Raw genomic sequence first — 892 nt, 5'->3', positions numbered from 1 at the left:
CACCAGCACCGCCGAGCCGGCCGCCGGCCACAGCAGCGGCAAGGACGCTCGCCCGCCCCGCGGGCTGGGAGACAGCACAGGTAGGGGCTGCGGTGGGTAAATGGGGAGGAGTGGGGTTACCCCAGCGTGGGGATCGGTGAGCGGTGTTAAACAAGAGCGCGGGGAAGCTCTGGTTCGTTGCTTTTCTCCGCGGTGCGCTCTGGTATCCGGCTGTCTTCTTCCCAATAGCATCCCCATCTCATCTCCCCTGATTGTGCGCGGTGCTCAGGTGGGCACTGCGTTCCCCCAGCGCCGGCTGCTGTGTGGACATGGATGGCAAAGCTGCTTCCCATTTATTTCAGATTGTATTTGTTATTGCTGGTATTAAACTGTGGGATACCGTCATATAGCTTACAGAATTTATTCACTGTGCATTGACTGCTTTTAGCGCACAGTGATTTTTCTAGTCGATTCAAAAAAAGGAGTTTTGTGGCCTAATCTTAATCCCAATTATTTATCTAACCTGCCCTGCTTGGCAGAAAGAGAATGCAAGCATAGTGTTGTTCCTGACTTAAAGGAGTTATTTATGGTGGTTAAAGAACTCCCAACCCACACATCTTTCAGAAAAAAAGGCTGGAATTGGCTGGGTAGATTAGCAAGGACGTATTGATAATGTGTCGATAACGGCCGCTGAGGTTTCCAGCCTCATCTCCCCAGACTGACCACGGTCAGTGCCACCGACCCCGATGGCATCACCGGGTCCAGGTGCATGGGGTCTGGTAGGCGCCGGCCACCCGTGGCACGTGGGGGACTGGCCCTGGGCACGTGCCGTGGTTAATTGGCGTTGGCTGCGTTGATCAGACGAGGATGAGCCACGGTGCTCCCACGTTCACCGGCGCTGCCGTGCGCCTGC

At 55.6% G+C, this 892-nt stretch overlaps 1 protein-coding gene across 1 annotated transcript in view; it reads left to right on the top strand.

Annotated features, from left to right (window-relative positions):
• Window positions 1–4: 4 nt before the first annotated feature.
• Window positions 5–892, top strand: part of AJAP1 (adherens junctions associated protein 1) — a gene marked incomplete at its 5' end in the record, with an annotated part of 12,268 nt that continues 11,380 nt past the window's right edge. Inside the window, one exon of the mRNA XM_010192276.1 lies at window positions 5–80. Coding sequence (XP_010190578.1) covers window positions 5–80 — 76 coding nt within the window. The remainder of the gene's footprint in view (window positions 81–892) is intronic.

Source organism: Mesitornis unicolor, unplaced genomic scaffold (genome assembly GCF_000695765.1).
Source record: "Mesitornis unicolor isolate BGI_N332 unplaced genomic scaffold, ASM69576v1 scaffold6079, whole genome shotgun sequence".
In the NCBI taxonomy this organism is placed as follows: domain Eukaryota; kingdom Metazoa; phylum Chordata; class Aves; order Mesitornithiformes; family Mesitornithidae; genus Mesitornis; species Mesitornis unicolor.
The sequence above is the reverse complement of the archived record's forward strand: the minus strand, read 5'-3'. Positions and strand labels throughout refer to the sequence as shown.